The sequence below is a fragment of the Erythrolamprus reginae genome, chromosome 3 (genome assembly GCF_031021105.1).
Source record: "Erythrolamprus reginae isolate rEryReg1 chromosome 3, rEryReg1.hap1, whole genome shotgun sequence".
NCBI classification, from domain to species: Eukaryota; Metazoa; Chordata; class Lepidosauria; order Squamata; family Dipsadidae; genus Erythrolamprus; species Erythrolamprus reginae.
The window spans coordinates 198,120,244-198,138,908 of record NC_091952.1 but is presented as its reverse complement, the minus strand read 5'-3'; the positions used below and the strand labels follow the sequence as shown (position 1 = coordinate 198,138,908).

Sequence of the window (18,665 nt, the reverse complement as noted above, 5' to 3'; positions counted from 1 at the left end):
TCTCGGAGATATTCTGGTCCAGTGCCATGAAGGGCTTTAAAGGTCATAACCAACACTTTGAATTGTGACCGGAAACTGATCGGCAGCCAATGCAGGCTGCGGAGTGATGGAGAAACATGGGCATACCTGGGTAAGCCCATGACTGCTCTCGCAGCTGCATTCTGCACGATCTGAAGTTTCCGAACACTTTTCAAAGGTAGCCCCATGTAGAGAGCATTACAGTAGTCGAACCTCGAGGTGATGAGGGCATGAGTGACTGTGAGCAATGAGTCCCGGTCCAGGTAGGGCCGCAACTGGTGCACCAGGCGAACCTGGGCAAACGCCCCCCTCGCCACAGCTGAGAGATGTTGTTCTAATGTGAGCTGTGGATCGAGGAGGACGCCCAAGTTGCGGACCCTCTCTGAGGGGGTCAATAATTCCCCCCCCAGGGTAATGGACGGACAGATGGAGTTGTCCTTGGGAGGCAGAACCCACAGCCACTCCGTCTTATCCGGGTTGAGCTTGAGTCTGTTGACACCCATCCAGGCCCCAACAGCCTCCAGGCACCGGCACATCACTTCCACCGCTTCGCTGACTGGGCATGGGGTGGAGATGTAAAGCTGGGTATCATCCGCATATTGATGATACCTCACCCCATGTCCTTGGATGATCTCGCCCAGCGGTTTCATGTAGATGTTAAATAGCAGGGGGGAGAGGACCGACCCCCTGAGGCACCCCACAAGGGAGAGACCTAGGAGCCGACCTCTGTCCCCCCACTAACACCGACTGCGACCGGCCAGAGAGGTAGGAGGAGAACCACTGAAGAACAGTGCCTCCCACTCCCAACCCCTCCAGCCGGTGCAGAAGGATACCATGGTCGATGGTATCGAAAGCCGCTGAGAGGTCAAGGAGCACCAGGACAGAGGACAAACCCCTGTCCCGGGCCCGCCAGAGATCATCCATCAACGCGACCAAAGCAGTTTCCGTGCTGTAATCGGGCCTGAAACCCGACTGCCGGGGACCTAGATAATCGGCTTCTTCCAAGGACCGCTGGAGCTGGAGTGCCACCACCTTCTCAACAACCTTCCCCATAAAGGGAAGGTTGGAGACTGGACGGTAGTTATTAAGCACAGCTGGGTCCAGGGAGGGCCTCTTAAGGAGGGGGCGCACAAGCGCTTCTTTATAGAGTGATGGAAAAACTCCCCTCCCCAAGGAAGCGTTGGTAATCTCCTGGGCCCAGCTCCGTGTCACCTCCCTGCCGGCCGAAACCAACCAGGAGGGACACGGATCCAGTAAACAGGTGGCGGAACTCACAGCTCCAATGGCCTTGTCCACTTCATCAGGTGTCACCAGATCAAACTCTTCCCAGACAGGTGGACAAGTACGTGCCCCAGTCACCTCGACTGACTCGTTGTCAGTCGACTCTGTTTTACAATTGGAGTCGAGGTCGGCCCGAATCCGAGCGATTTTATCAGCGAAAAACGTGTTAAAGTCCTCGGCACTACTCTGCAAGGGCTCCCCAACTCCCCCCTGATTAAGAAGGGAGCGGGTCACCCTAAACAGAGCGGCCGGGCGGGATTCCGCTGATGCAATCAAAGCGGCATGGTACGCGCATCTTGCCGCCTTGAGCGCCACTTTGTAAGTCTTAATAAAAGCTCTTACAAGTGTTCGATCAGATTCAGACCTACTCTTCCTCCATCGCTTCTCTAGACGTCTCTTCTGGCGTTTCAACTCCCGGAGCTCCTCGTTGAACCATGGAGCTCTACGGGGTCTAGCGCCACGGAGAGGTCGCAAAGGCGCAATCCGGTCAAGAGCCTCTGCTGCAGCCTCATTCCAGGCTTTCGCAAGAGACTCTGCCGAACTGTGGACAAGTGCCTCTGGAATAACCCCAAGCGCCGTCTGAAAGCCCTCTGGGTCCATCAGGCGTCTGGGGCGGAACATCTTAATTGGTTCCGCCTCCCTGCGGGGAAGGATTGGAGCCAGGAAGTCAAGCCGTAGTAGAAAATGGTCTGACCATGACAAAGGCACTGCTTCTAAGCCCCTTAGTCTCAGACCATTACTCAATTGCTCGGAAAGGAATACCATGTCGGGTGCGTGCCCCCCCTCATGAGTCGGACCCCGTACTACTTGAGTCAGGTCCATGGCTGTCATGGTGGCCATGAAGTCCTGTGCCAACCCAGAGGTTTCGCCGAGTGACGGCAGGTTGAAGTCCCCCAAGACAATAAGTCTGGGGAACTCCACCGCCAACCCGGCTACCTCCTCGAGTAGCACAGGCAGGGCTTTTGACACGCAGCTGGGAGGCAGGTACGTGAGAAATAAGCCCACCTGAACCCCTAAGTCCAACTTCATCAGGAGTGACTCGCAACCCGCAATTTCCGGAGCAATGAGTCCACGTAGGCAAAGGCTCTCCCTGGCTATAATAGCCACTCCTCCCCCCCTTCCCTGGGGTCGAGGTTGATGCCATATCTGAAACCCAGCTGGGCAAATTTCAGAGAGAGGAACACCTCCCTCTGGGCCCAGCCAGGTTTCAGTAATACATGCCAGGTCGGCCTCCTCATCCAGGATCAAATCCCGGATGAGGAGAGCTTTATTTACCACCGACCTGGCATTAAGCAGCAGCAACCTGAGCCCAGGGCCAGAGTTACACTCATCACCAGTACCCAAGATTGGGCTCATGGAGCCAGAACAAGGGATCGTTATTAAGCAACGGTCCCTCATTCCCCTGGAACGGCTAACTCCGTGGCCCCCGCCATATGTGCCTCTCCCCAGCAACACAGGAATATTCCGACCCTCTGCCACCCCAGAGATCGGTGCCCCATCTCCTCCCGCCTCTTGAGCGTCAGGTGGGCCAAATCTACCATTCATACTCTTACCATTCATCTCATCCATCCCGTAGCCCCTCCCACCCCAGTCATCCCAGTCATACCAGCCATTTAACTCATGCACACAAGTGATTCTGTCCCAGTCATCCATTTAAATTAGAACCCCCAATACTAAAAATAGATTAAATTGATAACACTTTAAAACACTAATAAATATGTAAGAAATGCAATTCCCAGTTAATTAATTCATTAGTTAAATATTAAAACAGATAAAAAATATAAAAATATAAAAATAGCTAAGAATGGATGTATTAAGATGTATTAAAAATATATAAAAATATAGAAAAGGAGTCAGTCAGCAGTTCTTAAATTCTTAATTAGTTCTTAATTGGAAGTTCTGGATTATAACAGTGTTCAGGGTCCCAGGGGAATATCTCAGCCTGGTTAAAAGGAAGGATCTCTTCTTAATATTAGTCACCCCTTTTTCTGGCGCTATGATGTCTCCCAGGTCTCTTCTCAGTCTCTCAGTTCCATCACCAGTCTCTTGGCTCTCATAGGACCCTCGCCCCTCGCTGGTCACTCCTCGGTGGCCTCCGATGGCGTCGCTGATTTCCGAGCGACATTTCCAGTTCTCTGTCTGCCAGACCCCACTGCATGGCCTCCAAGAACTCTCTTTCCCACCTCGATATCGCTTCGACATCTCCCCCAGTCTCCACGCTCCTCTCACGGGCCACCATCTCCTCTTCCTCGACAGCAATATCCAGTCTAATCTTTCCATGCCGGTCTTTTCACCCCGTAGAGCCTCCGACGCTTGGGCGCTCCCACCAAGCAGCTCACAAGCGTCCTTAGTTCATGGGGGGGGGGAGTCGTTCCAGCAGCAGCACCTCCAACCAGCGTCACCTTCGCCTCTCGGTCCCGTCTCTCCTCGTTCTCTCCTCCCTTCAAGGCTCCACTTTTATCAGTATCAATCAATCTCTCCCCCCAGTCTCAGCTACAGCCTCCTGTTGTAATTAAGGGGAACCGCCATTTCCCCGCAGCCCAGCTGCTTCCTCCACAAAATCTCCGTGGCTGAAATAGATTGAACAAACGCCACGGAAAAGGGTGCAGCAAGATCTTTCCACGCTGAATAAAACAATCTCTGCTAAGCTCAGACAGCAGGCAGTGTGCTGCGGGGGTGTGAACAACAAGCTGTAAACAAGCTGTAAACCACAGGCGGCTCGACCAAATCCCGTGGCCATCGTTTCCGGAGCCCAGCCGACCGAGCCATAAACTCTGGGGGCGGAGAGAACACGGAGCACTAAGCAGAAAAGAGGGTTCCTTCTGAGCAGCAACTGCTCATCTTCCAAACCTGCAGAACCCCAAGTCCAATTTAGCTCCAATTTCCCATATTTTTGGTGTTATTTTGCCGTAGTCCGGAGGAGCAGCAACATCGCCTTCCTGCTTCCTCCTCCACCGGAACTCAAGGCAGAACTTAGCATTTCATGTGATCTGAACCATTCAAGTAATTCATATAAAGTATACAAGGTAAATTAATCCTAAAATTAATATAAGATAAATTAATTCTAAAAAATTATATAAGGTAAATTATATAAAATAAATTAATCCTAAAAATACTTTCAATTTAACAGGCTGAGCATTTTAGTTACATAATTTTGCTACCTCTAATCTGTCATGGAGTTTTAAAAAATTCAAAACATGTAATCCATTTATTGTAAAGCACACAACTGTCAAAAATGAGCATGTAGCTTAGTGTCTACAGGTTAACATAAAATAAATCAGATGTAGCAAAAATGGAAAACAGTAGATTAAATAGGGACTAAATTAGCATTTTATCTGTACAATACGTAGATCCTTTTCTAATATTGGTCAGCTGCAACAGAGATTAGTTTGGAAATAGAATAAAGCTGCCCAAGGAAATTCCAGATTATAAGAATTTGAATTATTTTTTGAGGTCATATACAGTAAATCTAATTGTGTCAGAAATACGAAGCATTTTGTCGGATGTTCAAATAAGGGATGGGAGCAAGCCATGTTAAGTAATCATGGTTTAGATTTCTTAATGTTAAAAGGAAAGATTTCACACACTGAATAACATAGAATATACCTGTGGAACAGATAATGGAATGTAAAGGTGAGGAAAACACCATTCTGAAAACTATAGCAAATTTAAACATAATGTTTCACAAAATTATATATATATATATATAAATAAAAATACTAACATTCCATGTACCATGATCTTTAAAATTTTGTTTCTGGATACAAACATGTATGTATTCACATATTCACACTTTCTGTTCCTATTCTTCATCCTCAAACTAGTCTGCTGGATAGATCCAGCTTGCCAAAGCCATTAAACTGGCTCACAGATGCCCCACCCACATTGCCATACCCTCTGCCCGGCCCCCACCCTTTAACCGAGTGCAGGACTTATGTTTGCGATGACTGGCAGATTGCTTCTGGGATGGGAGGGTGGGGGAGACCAACAATGGGCCACGTCTTTTGCCAGCTGAGGAAAGAATTCAAAGATTTGCCAGGGACTGAATCTAAGCAACATGGAATTCTTTGTACACCTGCCCCACCCCCTGCGAGGAGAGAAGTGGATTTTAGCAAGGTTTCTCTTCCCCATCCCCCATTTGCTATTCTAAAAGAGAGAGGGAGATATGAGACATGTTGATTGTAACCTCCTTAGGTTACAAGAATTGAGAAGAATTGTTGCAAAACTAGATTCGTAAACAACTTAAAATGATTTAATAAAAAGAAAAATCAAACAAATAAAACGCCCTCAAAGGGAAAACAAAGTAAAATTTAATTTGTGTGTATTATTTAATGGACTGCTAAATTGGCGAAATGGACTGCTAAATTGGCCATGCCCAGCCAGTCACATGCCCACCAAGCCATGCCCACCTAGTCAGTGCATCCCCCCCAACAGTCTGAGTGACTATGAAGTGGCCCCTGTACAAAAAGTTTGAGGACCCCTGTTCTAAATTATCTTGTTGTTTACCACTTATTTATTATTAACATAGGAACAAATTATTTATTCTTAGTGAAAGACAACATAGTATTTTCCTGAAAAGTATTGCATCTATAATATGTTTGGGAATAGTACCGTTGCTATAAAATTTAAATTGGGAATAATTTTGAATAATTTTGGCATATTCATATAATGGAATGTGATTTTGGAATAAAACGGGAGGAGATACATGCTGCCTAGGGAAGATTCAAATAAAAGGAGGATCAACCTGCAGCTGGCAGAGAAAGAAACCACCTTAATTAATCAGGTAGTAAAAATGGGTAGCAGAAGATTCATATTTTCAGACTTATAAATGGTTGATGTCAGCCGCCCAAGAAAATCAGACAGGAAGACAACAAGATCAACTAATTCTACTTTATTATAAGGCAACATTAACAAAATCTGGCTAGTCTGAAAGTATACATTTCCTGCCGCCCCTTTTAGAATTTCTTCTAAGTTTCTATCTCTATTTCTCTTTTCCTTTCTATCTGATCTGACCACTCCTCCATCTCCCAAGGTCATTGTCAGATTCTGTTAACAATTCAGTTCAGGATTCAAACTAAATTACAGTGCAAGAAGCTTAGTCATGTGAATTTAAATCCAACTAATTTTGGTAGGAATCCTAAGTAATATTAATTGTGCTGGAAAAGCTTCCTCATGTATTTTCAGTATTTCTGTTGAGAGAATGCAGTTTGAACATTTGACTTCTAGATAATATATTTTAATATTTTCTAGTATTAATTTAAAAATAGACTGTGTTGAGAACCCTTTTTTCACATTTTGTAAGATGACAACCCAAACAATACTTTTGACAAAGCACATTGCTTTTCTGGACACCAAAAGATTTCTTTGTTCTTCTGCTTATTTATTATTAATAAACTGTATTAAAATTAGAATGTACTTTCATTTTATTATTTATTTGATTGATATATTGTATCCTGTAAGATAAATTAAACTAAATTCCCTGAACTTGGATGCTCTCCAAATGTGTTGAATTCCAATGATAAGATTAATTTATTTTTTCATTTGTCCAATACACAAATACATAGGAAGAAAAATAGACATGTAGTAATATATATAAGGGCAAAAGTGAACTTAGAGGAGAGGATATATGAAAGAAAGAGAATATATATGATAAGTGACAGAAAGGAAAGACAATTGGACAGGGGACGAAAGGCACACCAGTGCACTTATGTACGCCCCTTACTGGCCTCTTAGGAACCTGGAGAGGTCAATCGTGGAGAGTCTAAGGGAGAAATGTTGGGGGTTAGGGGTTGACACAATTGAGTCCGATAATGAGTTCCACGCTTCGATAACTCGATTGTTGAAATCATATTTTTTACAGTCAAGTTTGGAGCGGTTCGTATTAAGTTTGAATCTGTTGCATGCTCTTGTGTTGTTGCGGTTGAAGCTGGAGTAGTCATTGACCGGTAGGATGTTGCAGCATATGATCTTGTGGGCAATACTCAAATCGTGTTTTAGGCGTTGTAGTTCTAGGCTTTCTAGGCCCAGGAGTGTTAGTCTATTTTCGTAGGATATTCTGTTTTGAGTGGAGGAGTGAAGGGCTCTTCTGGTGAAATATCTTTAGACATTTTCAAGGGTGTTGATGTCTGAGATGTGGTATGGGTTCCAGACAGATAAGCAGTAATCTAGGATGGGTCTGGCAAAAGTTTTGTAGGCTCTTGTGAGTAGTGTGAGATTGCCTGAGCAGAAGCTGCGTAGGATCAGGTTAACAACTCTAGAAGCTTTTTTGGCGATATTGTTGCAGTGGGCTTTAGCACTTAGGTCATTCGATATTAGTATTCCAAGGTCTTTTACTGAATGTGGGTTGGCAGTGAGAGATTGTTTATTCAGTTCGTATGTGCGGTTTGGATTCTTTTTGCTGATGTGGAGGGTAGAGCATTTCTTGGTTGATATTTGAAGTTGCCAGGTGTTAGACCAGTCTGAGACAAAGTCCAGGTCTTTTTGGAGAGTGAGTGTGTTGTCAGTGGTGTTGAAAAGTTTCAAATTGTCGGCAAAAAGAACACAGTTGCTTTTGATATGGTCACAGAGGTCATTGATGTAGAGCAGCGTTCCCAACCGGTGTGCCGCAGCACACTAGTGTGCCGCGAGACACGGTCAGGTGTGCCGCAAAGCTCCCCGCCCGATCTGCCCCCTCTCCTCCGCCGCCCCCTGCCTTGGGGCGCGACTTCTCTCACGGCGGTGGCGGCTGTGGCTTCAGCTCCTCGGGACGAAAGCGCTCCCAGCCAGGGGGCTGCGAGAGGGGCGGGGCGCGCTTTCCCGAAACGGACGGAGAAAGCCCTCTCTTGCAGCCCCCTGTCTGGGAGCGCTTTCGCTGCGAGAGAGGGCTTTCTCCGTCCGTTTCGGGAAAGCGCCCCCCGCCCCTCTCTCGCGCGCCGCTCCCCTTTTCTCTCAGCCCTCCCTGGCTTCGCTTCTCAATCCCTCCCTCCTTCCGTCTTTCCTTCCCCTCAGCCATTCTGTCTGAGGGTCTCCCGCTCTTCCCTTCCCCGCCTCCCAGGCTTTGCCTTCGCCACCCCCTTTTTGGGTTGGCAAGGAGTTCGCACTCGGCTCGAGGCCGCTTTCCCTGGCTGCGCTCAGAACCGACAGGGCGCTGCTCTCTCTCTCTCTCCCGTGAGGCGGGGGAAAAAAGAGCAAAAAACCCCTTCTTGTAGCGGGCCCGCGCGCGCTTTCTTCCCCACGCTCGTCCCTTCAGCAGCGAGGGAGGGGAAGTCAGAGGGCGAGGGAGCGAGCGAGCGCTCTTGTCCTCGGTGCCCTCTGCAGCCTTCCTTCCTTCTTCTTTGCCGCCGCTGAGGGACAGAGAGAAAGATAGAAAGGAAAGAGGGAGGGAGAGATAGAAAGGAAAGAGGGAGGGAGGAAAGAGGGAGGGAGAGATAGAAAGGAAAGAGGGAGGGAGAGATAGAAAGGAAAGAGGGAGACAGAGAGAGAAAGAGAGACATAGCAAGAGAGAGAGAGAAAAAGAAAGAGATAGCGAGAGAGAGAGAAAGAGATAGCAAGAGAGACAGAGTGAGAGACAGAGAAAGAGAGAGAAAGATAGAGAGCGAGAAAGAAAGAGAGATAGCAAGAGAGACAGAGAAAGAGAGATAGCAAGACAGAGAAAGAGACAGAGAAAGAAAGAGATAGCAAGAGAGACAGAAAGAGAGAGAGAGAGAAAGAGATAGCAAGAGAGACAGAGAGAGAGACAGAGAAAGAGAGAAAGAGATAGAGAGAGAGAAAGAAAGAGACATAGCAAGAGAGACAGAAAGAGAGAGAAAGAGAGAAGGAAAGAGAGATAGCAAGAGAGGCAGAGAGAGAGCAAGGGAGAGAGAAAGACATAGAGGGAGGAAAGGAGGGAGAGAGAAAGAGAGCAAAAAAGAGAGGAAGAAAGAAAGAAAGAGGGATGGAGAGAGAGAAAGAAGGGAAGGAAGGAAGAGAAAGAGGGAGGGAGAAATAGAGTGAAATGGAGGAAGAGATTTTTTTTCTCCAAACTTTTCTTTAGCCCCCCCCGCGCCCCCCCCGCCCCCTGTTCAGTGTTCCCCAGGATTTTAAAAATATGAATAATGTGCCGCGGCTCAAAAAAGGTTGGGAAACACTGATGTAGAGAATGAAGAGAATAGGATGATAAGGTATAGCCTAATGATCTCAGTAAATATGATGGATAAAGTTAGCTTGGTCTTTGGTCCAACCACATTACAGTATTTGTTTACAGTAGTAAAATTTACAGTATTTTTTTCCTGATATGATTACCATGTTTAGGATCTTTTAATGGTTTTCTACTTAGTGACTCATTCATGCACACCTAATAAACATTCCTTTTACATCTTAATACTAAAAATATAGTAGGGACTGGTTTCTCTGAGTATGACTCATTATTATTTGAATGATCTACTATGTAATTTTCAAGTAATCCTCACATTGTGACCATTCAGAAGTAGCTGTCCTTACTCATCTTCTTGTAGGAGCCTTTTCACAAAAGTGAAATCAATATTTAAATTATAGTACAAAAGGATAATCTCTGATTCACCATCAGAGTTGCAAATACTTGGAAGACCTCACCTCCCAACACCAGCCCCAAGTATAAGAACATAATGCCCAAAGCTAATAATTTAGTTCCTGAAGCAGAAATTTATATTAGGAAATAGCTAATTTGCTGCTCCTTTTCTGACATTCAAAAGCATAATGATGACTTTCTGCCTAATGGCAGGAGCAGAGGTATCATTGCAGAGATAACTTTTTTATTTTAAATCTATTGTATTTAAATTTCTTGTGAGTCAGTTCCACATAATTTACTTTTAGTTTCAGCTAAAAATGTTGTTGTTGTTTGCAGTCGTCCAGGTGTTCTGAATGGATTTGGCCATTTTGTTCATCTATTGAGTCTTTCCCAAGAACCTGGGATAGGCAGATGTATTTCTTTACATATTATAGTTGTTATAGTGATGGGTTTTGGTGTTCTGAGCACATTAGGTACTCATATGAAGTACCCTCAGGGATACAATACCTTTAAAAACAAAGTCTGTTAAAATACTTGTATAGCCTAAAATAAATTACTTCAAGTACTAACCTCGGTAGCCTCAGTCCTGAATATGAATTTTGAATGGCAGTTCAACACTTGAAATCAGAACATAATTAACTGTTGTTTCAGCATGACTACATAAATGCCTCAGGATGCTCTATTTTGTGTTTTGGTTGAAGAAACACACTAATGATTTTAAATGAACCTAAATCATTTCGAGTTAAGCCTTAGCTATTTAAATTGCACAGATTCTGCACAAAGCTCTGGATTATGAACAATGGAGTAACTGTCTTTGAAATGACAGTGAATTAATAAATATTAAAATGTTTAAGCTAGTTTAGCATCACACACTAATAATGAGTGCCTGTTGATTGAATAAAATAATTAAGAAAAATTATGTAGGCATTTTAAAGAGTTGAGAAATTTGTCATTTTTATCCTGTAAGTAGAAGTAACTGGTGTATGAAATATATCTCCTCTACCTGTATTATTTTTTCTATGACATTTATAATCTTTATGCTATTATTTAATAATTATAGGCTTATTCAGTTGTGGGGTATGTAATACACAGCTATACTAGATACATTAACTATTGTTTTTAGTAGGAAAGAGGAAGAACAAGTAAGAATATTGGAATGATCCTTAGAAAGTCATAAGGATCATAAGGTTTAGGACCATAAGGTTGAAAGGGACTTTGGTGGTCCTCTAATTCAATTCCCTATCTAGTGCAGGAATGTTTAGGTCATCCAAACAGAGGGTAATCCAACCTTTGTTTGAAAATTTCCAGGGATAGAGCACTTCAACTCCAGGAAGTAGTGGCTCTCCTGGTCACCTCTTATTTTGAGTTTGAATCTTATTTATTTATTTATTTATTAATTATTATTATTATTATTATTATTATTATTATTATTATTATTATTATAGCAGTATTAATTTCATTCTTTGTTAGCTGGACTCTATCTCTTACTAAAGGCCTTTTTATTTAGATAGGAATCAGACCAGGGACTTCAACGTTTTCTCAGTGATACCATTCCTTGAATCAGCCATTTACCTCCACAATCATCCATTTCTTCCTTGGACAATGAAACTCAGTCAGAAGTGTGGATGAAAACATCACCTGTATCTAAATACTTTTTCTTTTTTCCCTAGGTACTTATAGTCTCTCAATATTCTTTTTGGGACCTTTTTGACTCTGTAATTTGTTAAAAAATGAAATAAGAAAGGGATAGTAATCAGTAGATATGATTAGTTGGATCAACTTCACTCCTCGTGTTCACCCATGTTCTTCATCCTAGAAATCAATAGACCTACCTTGATAACATGCCTGGTTTGCTGATTGCTGACTTCCCTTCCTCTTAACAGTGAGCTGCTTATCGCCAATTTTCCTCTTGAGACAGCTGTCGAATTGTTCATTCCATGAAAGACTGGGTTTCTCTCCTTCCCATCTCTGAAAAACTGGGTGCAAAGCCATCTTTATTTATGAGTTACCCTCAAGGTTAAAGAGTCTGAAATTGATATAAAGTGAGGTGGGAAATGAAGGAAAAGATAAGTTAGTTATACAGATATAGAAGACAAAAACAACAGAAAATGGATTTGTAATACAGTGTTCCCTCGATTTTCGCGGGGGATGCGTTCCGAGACCGCCCGCGAAAGTCAAATTTCCACGAAGTAGAGATGCGGTAGTAAATATACCATTTTTGGCTATGGACAGTATCACAAGCCATCCCTTAACACTTTAAACCCCTAAATTACCATTTCCCATTCCCTTAACAACCATTTACTCACCATTATTACTGGTACTCACCATTGAGTAAGACACTTAGTGATCCTGATATTTATAAACATAATTATTTATTAACAATAATTATTTTTTTGTTACTTATTTGCAAAAATTATTAGTTTGGCGATGACATATGATGTCATTGCGTGGGGAAAACCGTGGTATAGGGAAAAAACGCGAAGTATTTTTTAATTAATATTTTTTGAAAAAACGTGGTATAGGCTATTCGCAAAGTTCAAACCCACAAAAATCGAGGGAACACTGTACATTGCAATTGTTTTTACCCTGCATAACCATCCTGTCTTCTCTTCCTTCCTTCCCATCCTGCTTTTTCTTCTGAGTTTAAAACCTTATCAGTAAAGCCACTTTTGGCATCTGATGCAACTGAGCTGCAATTCATGAACATTTATGCCTATAAAATTTGTTTGCCAGAAATGGTTGTACCAGATTCCTCTTGATTTTTAGTAAAATTACAAGCTTCAAGTTGAGGGACAAGTGGCTTAACAATGCTAGCTTCAAAAAAAATGGATAAGCATTTTAAGATTCTTAATTCTTCCTTAATATGGATTAAAATCCAACCTAGAGAAAAGTTTAATTAAAGTATTGCTTTCACAGGCTGTTCTAGTTCATGTGCAAAATAACAGAAATATCTTAAATCTCCTTAACAGGAATATTCCTCAGAGCCAATGCAGAGATGCAGTTCTCTGAGTTGTATAATTAGTGGAGGTCATGTTTTTGTCAGGAAAGGAAGAAGAACATTTGAAAAATGTTATGAGTTCTGGCTTTGGTGGGAAAAAAGTATAGATCATTTCTAAATTAATTGGAGATGAGTGATAAAGAGCTCATCTATCTTCATTAGGAAGTGTTAATCACAAAAATGAATAGAATTATTAGATGTCATTTTAGAAGAACAGATTTCATATTCATTATTTTGTAAAATGTCATTTGTTGATTATGGAATGGAGTAATTGGTTTTTAGTTACTTTGAATTTAATTAAGACAACATAGTCTTTTTAACACAGTATCAAGCAGTATACTAGAGTATCAGTAATATAAAAACAAGCTGGAGAATTAAAAACTGAGAATTTATAAATGAATATTCTTGAACCAAGGTATTGGATGATATAGTAAAATAAACTCAGTACAGTGGTCCCTCGATCATCGCGAGGGTTCCGTTCCAGGACCAGAAGCGATGATCGATTTTTCGCGAAGTAGCGGTGCGGAAGTAAAAACACCATCTGCGCATGCGCAGATGGTGTTTTTACTTCCACCGCCGCCCGCCCTTCGCCCGCCCACCCCGTTGCTCGCGCCTGGGGTTTCCCCGCGCGCGTGCTGCCCGCCCGCCCACGCTGTTGCTGGGGCCGCTTCCCAGCTGGGGAGCGGAGCTGGGGTTTCCCCAAGCGCGCGCGCACCGCCCGCCCGCCCACGCTGTTGCTGGGGCCGCTTCCCAGCTGGGGAGCGGAGCTGGGGTTTCCCCAAGCGCGCGCGCGTTGCTGGGGCCGCTTCCCAGCTGGGGAGCGGAGCTGGGGTTTCCCCAAGCGCACCGCCCGCCCGCCCACGCTGTTGCTGGGGCCGCTTCCCAGCTGGGGAGCGGAGCTGGGGTTTCCCCAAGCGCGCACGCACCGCCCGCCCACCCACGCTGTTGCTGGGGCCGCTTCCCAGCTGGGGAGCGGAGCTGGGGTGTCCCCGCACGTGCCGCCCGCCCGCCCACGCCGTTGCTCGCGCTGCCGCTGGGGTCTTACCGGGGCAAGAGGGGGAAGACCCAGGGAAGCCGCCCAGCTTCCCAGCTGGGGAACTCCACCATCTACGCATGCGTGGCCATAGGAAAAAGGCACGCATGCGCAGATGGTGGAGTTTACTTCCGGGTTGAAAACTCGCGAAATAGCCCTTTCGCGATGCTCGAGGACGCGAAACTCGAGGGTTCACTGTAATGGCACACCTGAGATATCACAGGCCTGTTATGAGACTAAAGGAAAAAGCACAATGGAGAAATGTAAGCATGGATGCTAACAGAAATTGAAAACAAGGGTTTTTTCACAGTCCTCTATGATGAAGTTTTAAATGAAGGAGTAGTAGTGAAAAGGAAAGGTAGCACTCACATTCTGATAAATTGACCTTCAGTCTGTAAGGATGATTTCTTGAAAACTAATTAAATCATTGGTTTAATGGCTACGAAGAACTAGAAATGTTAGTTTTGAAATGTTTGTTAGTAGATCGTCCAGAGCAATGTGGTCGAGCAGTGAAGATACTTGCCTCCCACTTGGAAAATTGAGCATTCAATCCTAGGCAGCGGAAATTTCTCTCCCAAGGCACAAAGGAAAAATATCTGGTGCAAACTCTTTATAAGTGTCAGGAAGAGTATCCAGACAGTTAAAGGTCATTTTTTCTAATCACCCCAACTCTATTTTCAGGTTTATAAAAAATGAAAGTGTTAAGTAGACAGTCCTCGTATATTTTGCACTATAATCAAAAAGTGATATAAAATTAAAAATGTGTCCATCAAGGAAAGTACATTATAGCAAAAGCTTTATAAAGCATAGTGTATTTGAAAAATAAAATGAACTTACCTATATTTTAAATGTGGAACTAGCTTTGGTCTTCTGCCTTGTATCCTGAAAAAAAGAGACGGGGGAAGACAGACAGACAAAGAGAGATATCAAATTCCTTCTTTTGCATATTGAGTAAAACAAATAAATAGTAACATAGAAACATAGAAACATAGAAGACTGACGGCAGAAAAAGACCTCATGGTCCATCTATACTATTTCCTGTTTTTTATCTTACAATGGATATATGTTTATCCCAGGCATGTTTATTCAGTTACTCTGGATTTACCAACCAGGTCTGCTGGAAGTTTGTTCCAAGGATCTACTACTCTTTCAGTGAAATAATATTTTCTCATGTTGCTTTTGATCTTTCCCCCAACTAACTTCAGATTGTGTCCCCTTGTTCTTATGTTCACTTTCCTATTAAAAACATTTCCCTCCTGAACCTTATTTAACCCTTTAACATATTTAAATGTTTCGATCTTGTCCCCCCTTTTCCTTCTGTCCTCCAGACTATACAGATTGAGTTCATGAAGTCTTTCCTGATACGTTTTATGCTTAAGACAATATTTTTTGCAGAAAAGTCAGAACTATATAAATGTTTTGTATTAGATGACGTTTATTACATATATATATTTACTCATTATTTATGTTTCAGAGCCTCCAGTTCCCATTGCACCTCCTCAACTGTCATCAGTTGGTGCAACCTATTTATGGATACAGTTGAATGCCAATTCTATTAATGGAGATGGGCCCATCACTGTGAGACAAATAGAATATCGCACCTCAAGTGGAAGCTGGTATGATATACAACCAGTGGATTCAACAAAGTATAAAATTGGACACCTGGATCCTGACACAGAATACGAAATTAGTGTATTGCTCACTAGACCAGGTGAAGGGGGTACTGGATCTCCTGGGCCAGCACTTAAAACAAGGACAAAATGTGCCGGTAAGTAAAGCAGTAATTCACAACGCGTTCTTATTGTGTTACTTGAAATTGTTACTGAATTTTAAAATTCCAGCTCAACTGTACAACATTAAAAGTAGTAGTTGCTATCTAGTTAACCTAAGTAGAGATTATTAAATTGGAACACTATCAAGAGTTACTGCTTTCAGTTAAAATGAAACATATGGGGCCATGTTCTGCCTCACATATCCCAACGGCCGGTGAGATCCCCCAGGGTTGGCCTTCTCCAGGTCCCGTCGGATAAGCAGTGCCAACTGGTGGGACTGCAGGGAAGGGCTTTCTCTGTGGTGGCCCTGGCCTTCTGAAACCAACTCTCCTCGGAGAGTCGCACTGCCCCCACCCTCCTGACGTTTCAAAAGGCTTTAAAAACACAGCTTTGCCGACAGCCCTGGGGTCGTTGAGCAATAACATCTTGCTCCGGCCAGTGGTGTGTTAGTGGAATGGATGAGTGTTGGACAAATGCCTTTTAATACTGTGGGGTTTTATATTATATTGTATTTTGATTTTTTTATCCTTGTCCACTGGAGAAAGGTGGCCTATAAATTCAAACAAACAAGCAAATTACTACAGTATATTATTTTCTATCTTCATGCAAGTTTGGATCTAAATATAGTGCTGTCTCAGTCCAGGTAGTGAACAAAGGCATTTATACTGTATGTTTTATATTCTGTTGTTACTTCATAAAGATATTCTGAGAGAAAATTATTGCTGGGTCATTAATAGGCAACTTTCTGAGAGAAAAACGGTTTTTTTAGAACAACGGTATCAAACTCAATTTTATTGAGGGCTGCATCAGAGTTGTGTTTGACCTCAGGGAGGGTGGGGTGGGCATGGGTAGAGTGGGTGTGGCCAGGTCAACATCATTTGTGTCAGGGGTGCCTGTCATGGCCCCAGTGGTCTGCTAATAAAAACGGGCTCCTGAGCTCAATTTTTGGCTATGATGGCTTCCTGCAACCCTTTGCTAGCAAAAATGGGGCTCAGGAGGCTCTCACAAGCTCTGTTTTCATTGGTGGAGGCACCACAGGCCAATCCTTTGCTGTTTTCAGGGTGGTCCCATGGGTCACATCTAAACTCCCCGTGGGCCAAATATGGCCCTCAGGACTTGAGTTTGAAATCCCTCCTTTAGAGATTCAAAATATGTACTTAATGGTAGACACCTTTATTAGCTGTGTTTCAAGATAAAGAACGTGATAGTCCCCATTAATAAAATTCTTCATAATGATCACTAATTGATCTCCAATTCTAAAACCATTCTGATTTTACTCAAACTGAATAAATAGGAAAAGAATAATCAAATATAATTTTTGTGCCACTAAAAAGGATGCTCTATCAAAACTTCTCACCTGTAAATATAAGAATAATAAAGAAATAATAAATCTAATTTTTCTTTAATTCTCTAGCATTGATTTAACTTATTGAAGTCTTCTAAGATATCCACCATTATAATTTTTAGAAGCCACCATTTGGCTTATAAAAATATAAGCAACAAATTAAAACATCAAATAAATATTGTATAATTATATGAATATAATGGCATCATTAATATTGGGATAAACACATTAAAATCTTTCCCCAAAACATCTTTTGCACGTAGTAAAATACTTTGTAAAATGTGCCTTATGTAATTTGTGTAAAAGTATACATTCTAATAATCCTTAAATGCAGGAGAGAACTGCTTAAAAATCAATTTTATTCTTTAGGTGGGTTAAAAAAATATTGCAATTTTTTAAAAAAGAGCCCCTGAAGAAAAAAGAAATACAATCATAAATAAGACAGTTGATTTTTTTTAGCCAAACATCTTCTGTTATACCTCTAATAGTGAATGTGAAATTTAATTATCAGTAGAATAGAATATAATTCTTTATTGGCCAGGTATAATTGGGCACACAAAGAATTTGTGTTCATTGCATAAGCTCTCAGTGTACAAGTGATAAATCAGTAATGAAAGTATATGAGTTCGTGGTTGTTAAGAAAGGATGCAGATGGCACTTACAATTGTTACAGTGGTAGGTTTGGGGAAAAAACACTAGTACCAGGTAGGTATGAAAGCAAACGTAAAAGGTTAAATTAGCATCCACAGCTGCCAGAAACGGTAAGTCCATTAACATTTATCTACTAACAAAACATTGTTTCCCTGACACCTCATTACTATTTTTTTAGCCAACTTGAAAAATATCAAGCAATGTTGAAACTTAATGGTGACATGTAGCCTGTCACCATGGCAACTAATTTAATGATTTACACATGTGAGGTCAATACAAATATGTATTTAAATGTTTAAAGTGTATGTGTATGCATCCATGTGGGTTTTTTGAAATGCAAAACCAAAACAAATATTTATTTGGCAACATGATAATCAAAACCTCGGAGATAGCAAATTAAGATTACAGGTGATCCTAAGGATTTACAGCAATATTTATAAAATTTGGTGAAATAAAACACAGTCATTCTGCAGCCAAAATAAACTTTCTGTTCATTTGGAGCAAAGATTTCAGATGGCCCAACTCCACGGTGTATTTTTACAGTAGGTTACATTCTTTTCAGTTTACATCTGATAGATTTAATTTGCAATCTATATAAATATGTATACTTGAGTGAATAAATATGAGGTACTGGTCCTGTTTTGTTGTTCCATGCAAAATCTTTTGTTGCAATTAGCACTGCTAATTTTTCTTCTTGTAAATACAGTATTTATGGACTTCCAAATAATGCTGAACTACAATTCTCACTTTCTGTAACCAGTTTTCCAGCATCAAGGAATGGCCATCCCTTATTTAACTTTAGTATAAACAAATAAGACAAACAAATCCATGTACAAGTAATAAACCTGAAATCTCAATGTATAAATAAGATTGTAAGAAACCCCGAAAAGGATGAATGTATGAGCTGAATACATGGACATAATGTAGTTGTGCAATTTATGAGAGAAATATACAGACAGCAAAAGGTATAAATAAATGAATGAATAATTTCTCATTTTCCTATTATTTTAATTAATTTGGCATATTACTCCTTACTTTTTTCTATATTTTCTATATCTTTCTTT

General features: G+C 42.0%; 1 protein-coding gene across 18 annotated transcripts in view; it reads left to right on the top strand.

Annotated features, from left to right (window-relative positions):
• Positions 1 to 18,665, top strand: part of PTPRM (protein tyrosine phosphatase receptor type M) — a 546,727-nt gene that overhangs the window by 222,817 nt on the left and 305,245 nt on the right. For all 18 annotated transcript variants that reach the window (XM_070747559.1, XM_070747555.1, XM_070747564.1 and 15 more), the window contains exon 7: positions 15,308 to 15,601. In XM_070747559.1, coding sequence (XP_070603660.1) covers positions 15,308 to 15,601 — 294 coding nt within the window. The remainder of the gene's footprint in view (positions 1 to 15,307; positions 15,602 to 18,665) is intronic.